Source organism: Grammomys surdaster, unplaced genomic scaffold (genome assembly GCF_004785775.1).
Source record: "Grammomys surdaster isolate TR1022 unplaced genomic scaffold, NIH_TR_1.0 126271, whole genome shotgun sequence".
NCBI classification, from domain to species: domain Eukaryota; kingdom Metazoa; phylum Chordata; class Mammalia; order Rodentia; family Muridae; genus Grammomys; species Grammomys surdaster.
The window spans coordinates 10,616,222-10,621,942 of NW_021621071.1; the positions used below are offsets into that span (position 1 = coordinate 10,616,222).

Here is a 5,721-nt window from a genome sequence, read left to right on the forward strand (position 1 = left end):
AGTGCTGGTTATTGGTAGTTAGTAAGTGAAGTGCTGGTTATTGGTAGCGGCTCCTCTCTGTGAAGATGAAGATATGCTACCTGACTCGAGAGCCAGACCTTGCAGAATATGGAAATATGGATCTTTTCTTTCATTTTCAAAAAGTCACATTTTAGCATTCATTAAAAAGCCTCAGTAATTACAAACTAAGTACTTAGTATAACTAAAATCATAACCAGCCTCTTCTGTTTCTCAGTACGGTTCTCACTGTACTAAGGGATAAAGAGGAAGACTGACAGCAGGAATAAACTACGCAGGAGGGAACAAGAAGGATCTACACACTGAGATCAGGAGGAGAGCAGAATTAACGCTGCAGGGAGGGGGTGAAGTACTTTAAAAACTCTATCCAGTCAAGCAGGTCTCGTTGAAAGGAGTCCCAGTTCTCAATGAACCCCAGTTCTCAATGAACCCCGAGTCTCCTACAGATCTCTCCATTCAGATTTCAATCCGTGTTGCTTACACACCTGTCATGCGGCTGTATTAAGGAATCTCGAACATGTGGAATAGGCATGTAAGGTTGTAAGTCTTTAGTTTCCTGGCAGGCTTCATTATGGCTTCGTAAAACATCTGAAAACAAACCAACAACAACTTTACAAGTAAACCAACTGCTGACAGCCATGCTGCAGTCTGTCATCATTTGGGATTTTATAAATTCCATACCTATAATCTTCACCACCATATCATACATCTGCCGTGTTTCCTCCTCCTCCTTAGTCCAGCGGTATTTCATATAATGGAGAACAACACACACCATCACTACACCTGCAACAGTTGGGGCTCGAGTTAAGACTGTGCTCAGGAATAGTCAGTTACATGAAAGCTACTAACACTGAACCTCTCTCCTAGCCTCACAGAATAACAGAGGGCAAAGATTTGAACTTAACAGTATAATGAAGCTACACTTAGAAAACCTTATTCAGTACTCTCCCAAAATTTCACCCCTCTTTAAAACAATTCTTCCATTACATTAACAGTTGAGTATTTAAATCCCTATGACTAAAAATAAAAAGTAACTGTTCCAGACTTTCTTCCTTAGGCACTAAACTAGGCAAAACGTGAGTTTTATTAAACATACTACATATTAAATAAATTGAATTATGTTTAGAGTGTTAACAAAAGAAAACAGAAAAGAATAATTTATTTCCTATTATTTAAGAGCTTTAATTATTTAAAAGTAAGCTCAAACTTAGCTAGACAAGGTGGGACATCACTTTAATCCCAGCACTCAGGAGGCAGAGGCAGGTGGATCTCTGACCAAGTTCGAGGCCAGCCTGGTCTACAGAGTGAATTCCAGGACAGCCAGGGATACACAGAGGAACTCTATCTCAAAAAATCAATAAAAAGAGAGAGGGCAGGAAGGGAAAGGGAGAGAGGGAGGAGGGGGGAGGAAAGCTCATACTGTACTCTCCCCTCTGCTTTCTCCTAGTAGACATCCACACACATCCTACTACACGCAGCCTACTATACGCGCTCCTTCTAGGACATTTCCGTGACAAACCTTTCTCTCTCTCAGGCACCATTTTCTAAGCCACAAGTGCCATAAATTCCCCCAACTTTGCTGTTATCATTAAACATGAATCCTCATACAGCCTTGGGTCAGTGACAGCACTGACGTGGAAACTGTGGACATCAGCACACTGGCACCTAGCTGGAGGAGACATGTCACTGGTACAGGACTTTGGGGACACTCGCCGATGAGCACTCTCTCCTCTCTGCTTGCTGTCTGCCATGCTGTCTCCTCTGCCAAGCCTCCTCTCATGATGGACCGCCGACTCTCAACTGTGAGCTAAGATAAACCTTTCGTGCTGAGAGTTACCTGCCTCTGTTAAGTGTTTGGTCACAGTCACACAAAAGTAAACTACAAACTTAGTGAGGACTCCTGGACGTCATTGCTAACACTGTCTACAGAAGTAGGAGCAATGGCTTGGCTCTGGATTCCATCAGATGCGAGCAGTGCAACCTCTTTCCAATCCTAACACTTACCTAAACATAACAACAGTAACCTATGGGTCACAGTAATGAAAGCACGCCGGAAACGGCACCAGAACGGCATCTGGGGTCTGGTGGACTGCAAAAACTGCACATCAGTGACATTTGTCAGGTCTTCCTCGGGCCCATAACCAACACACCTATTTAAAAGTAATTAAGGTAGAGATTAAAATTTAAAAACCACTCCTTACAACACAAAATCATCAAAGTGTAAATCAAATCCTGTACCTTATTCCAACATCTTTCCCATTTTTAAAAATCCACAGCAATGAAGTATTAAATACATCTTCATACTCAGGACCTAAATTCTAACAAGAAAAATAGAGAACCATTCTCAATAGTCCTATGTAAACTGTCATATAAATAACATGCTTTGCTTTTATTTTAAGCACATAAACAAAATAATGAAAACATGTAACTCAGTGCTAAAAATAAAAAATGAAAAGCCACCATTTTCTCATGATTCCAATATAACCACTATTAATATTCTACTATGTTTTCTTTCTGGGTTTATTAAATTTACAGATTTTAGTTATTCATTAAGTTTATTTTCAAATATCATTGCGATAATGAATTAACTTTTACCTTTCATGAATGGAATAGTATTTTCAAATAAGCAAACGGCAAATTACTGAGACTTGATTAAAATGTTCAACAAATGAAGCCATTAAGCCCATAAGCTCAACTAATTCTAAATTCAAGCTTCTAAGTGAAAAAGTATAAATTAGAAAAACTCACACTTGTCACTTATGACTATAAGTTCACATTACTTAAAGACTTTTCATATATTGATATGACATTAACAAATTTGACATTGATACAGAGTAACAGAAAGATGTTAGCAACTCAGTAAACCAGTATTTTTCAACCCATTATTTGCAGACAATAATCACACCCAGATAAAAGACCCACTAGGTCCAAGACAGATCCAAGAACTTTATGAAACAGAATAGAAAACTTCACTGACAGTGGCAACTACTGCTTTTTAACATTACCACTTAGGCTAGAAAGGTGACTCAGAGGGCAAGGAGCCTGAGAGACAGGCATGAGGAACAGAGTTCAGCATCCACACAAAGGCCAGGAATACTAACATACACAGGTAACTCCAGCATCTGGGGGGAGTAGGGATGGAGACAAATGCTGGGGCACACCAGCCAGCCAATTTATTCAGAACACCAAACCTGTCTTCAGTGAGAGACATGGTCTCCAAATACAAGTGGGAAAGGAAGAAAGATATTCAACATCCACACACTAGCACGCGCACACACACGCGCACACACACACACACACACACACACACGCACCACACTCTACTACTACTTCTTCTTACAAGTTTGATGTGGTGTCAAAGAAGAGAATCAGCAACTATCTGAAAAAGTCCTTTAACTATCTTGCATAACATACATATTTCTATGTATATTTTTATATATTCACGTGAGGCTGTACTTTCTTTAAGTGCTTCACGCATAACCCCATTATACTACTGCACTGAACACAAAAGAGAATCTAGTTTCCTCTTAATAAGCCACACACTAAAGCTGGAGTTGAACAAGCTGACAAATGGGAGTCTGGTTTTCTATAAAAAGCTAGATGTAGGAGTAGATTCATGACAGAAACACTGCCGTAATGAGAGGCAGGGACAGCAGCAGGGACCAGGCCAATGCCACTCCATGTCATCCTGTCACCTCCGCTCCTGTGCTTGCCATGGCACTCACACACGTGCACGCACACACACGTGCACACACACATGGGAGGGGGAAGGGGGGAGGGAGAGAGAGAGAGACACAGACAGACAGACTGACTGCATTGTATAAGTACTCTGCTGTGTAGTTACTAAGGTGATAAAATGTGTCAGTGTATACTAACACATTTACCACATCAGCCAGATACACCTACAAAGCAAGACCTTGCCTGGAAAAAGAAAAAATATCCCAAGAATATAAATTTATATATAAACATACAAATATATGCACATTTTCACAAATAAAAGCAATTTAAGGTCCTAAAAATTATAGAATATCCAAAAGCTTAATAATTGGCAGGGATGGGCAAGTATAATGCTTGTTTTTAATTGTGTGTTATGTGCATGGTGTGTGCACATGCGTATGGGGGTATGTAAGTGCATGCATGGTATGTGTCTGTGCGTGTAAAGACAAGAGGTTGACATGGATATTCCTCAATGGCTCTCCCCGTTTATTTTCTGAGACGGGGTCTCTCAGTAGACCTGACATTCAATGACTCTGTCAGAAAAACTGAGCAATGAGCTTCCCCATGCAACCATCTTTACTTGCCCCTGTTCCCGCTACCACCATGCACCCGATTACAGGCAGGAGCCACTGTGTCCTGTCTCTAGCGTGGGCTCTGGAGATCCAAACTCAGGCTCCCATGCTTGTGTAGCAGGCACCTTACCTCCTGAGCCATCTCACAGCCTGAGTGCACACTTAAACCAAAAAATCAGTAGCAATGGCATGATATTGTATCTTATATACTATTCTATATAATCTACATATAAATGATTACATTTATCATGGAAAAAAGACTGCCTCAATACACACAGGAATACTTTTTTCACCCAATTTGTATCCACTGTATGTGTATTTTGTACTTTAATCATCTCTTTATTAATCAATATACAGAGAATGTCCAAACATTGTTATTTACTTTTCTTCCTCTGGTGCTAGGAATCAAAAAGTGGGACCTTATTCATGCTGAGCAAGACAATCTATCACTGTTCACCCAAACCCTATCTTAAATATATTTTAAACAACTTTTTAAAAATTCTGTTTATCTTAATACAATATCCATTCAACCATGTTCCACAACATGTAGGCTGTGTTGCTAGGAACTACAAGCACAGCACTAAAGCAAGCAGCCACGGTTTCCTGTGCTAACAAAGCCTTCACAAAGTATCACTCTGTGCGCTTTCTATAGTGCAAAGGCTATGTTTTAAGTTTTAGAAATCTCTTTTCAAATAATTTTAGAAATGTCCACTGAATTATTATACCAACAATTCTTCATTGACACTGGAAATTGTTTTCACTGGGTCATACTTTTATAGGCTATTTGCTTGAATTTGCTTTATAGGTAGCCTTCACCGTGTTAGCATCACCTCACTGTGTTATAGGAGAAGCCAAGTCTTTTACACAAAACAGTATTACCTGGTTTTGAGATGGTCTAGCTATGTAGTCCAGGCTAGCTGGTCTCACAACTGAACTACAGGTCTACAACTGCTTTTGTACTCTGAAACCTAACTTACATTTGAAGCATCTGACAACCATTCTAAAACAGACATTTTCAGCAGCTATCTTAAAAAGTGCACCTGGAAAGGGTAGCCTATGTAAATGCACACGAATACATACAGTGTATTAAAAGAGTACAACCGAGACTTAGAAATCTCATGGGACAGCTCATGCAAAGAGTGCTGCAAGGCAGAACACGCCATGCCCTCCACCCAGAAAACAGTCTGCTTTTGAGATGCTATGTGCTGAACACCAAGAAACAATCCTGTGCCGGGCATGACGACGGATCTCTTTAATCCCAGCACTTCATCAGGAGGCAGAGGCAGGCAGATCTCTGTGAGTTGGAGACCAGGATGGTCTACATAGTGAGTTCCAGGACATCCAGGGCTGCACAGTAAGATCCTGACCCAGAGAGAGAGAGGAGAGAGAGAGAGGAGAGAGAGAGGAGAGGGAG

General features: G+C 40.5%; 1 protein-coding gene across 1 annotated transcript in view; it reads right to left on the reverse strand.

Moving 5' to 3' along the window:
• Lemd3 (LEM domain containing 3) overlaps positions 1-5,721 on the reverse strand; it is a 52,597-nt gene that overhangs the window by 7,151 nt on the left and 39,725 nt on the right. The window contains exons 5-8 of the mRNA XM_028759084.1: positions 2,257-2,336; positions 2,023-2,168; positions 700-801; positions 504-606 (exon numbers count right to left, since the gene is read on the reverse strand). Of these exons, the coding sequence (XP_028614917.1) occupies positions 504-606; positions 700-801; positions 2,023-2,168; positions 2,257-2,336 (431 nt within the window). The remainder of the gene's footprint in view (positions 1-503; positions 607-699; positions 802-2,022; positions 2,169-2,256; positions 2,337-5,721) is intronic.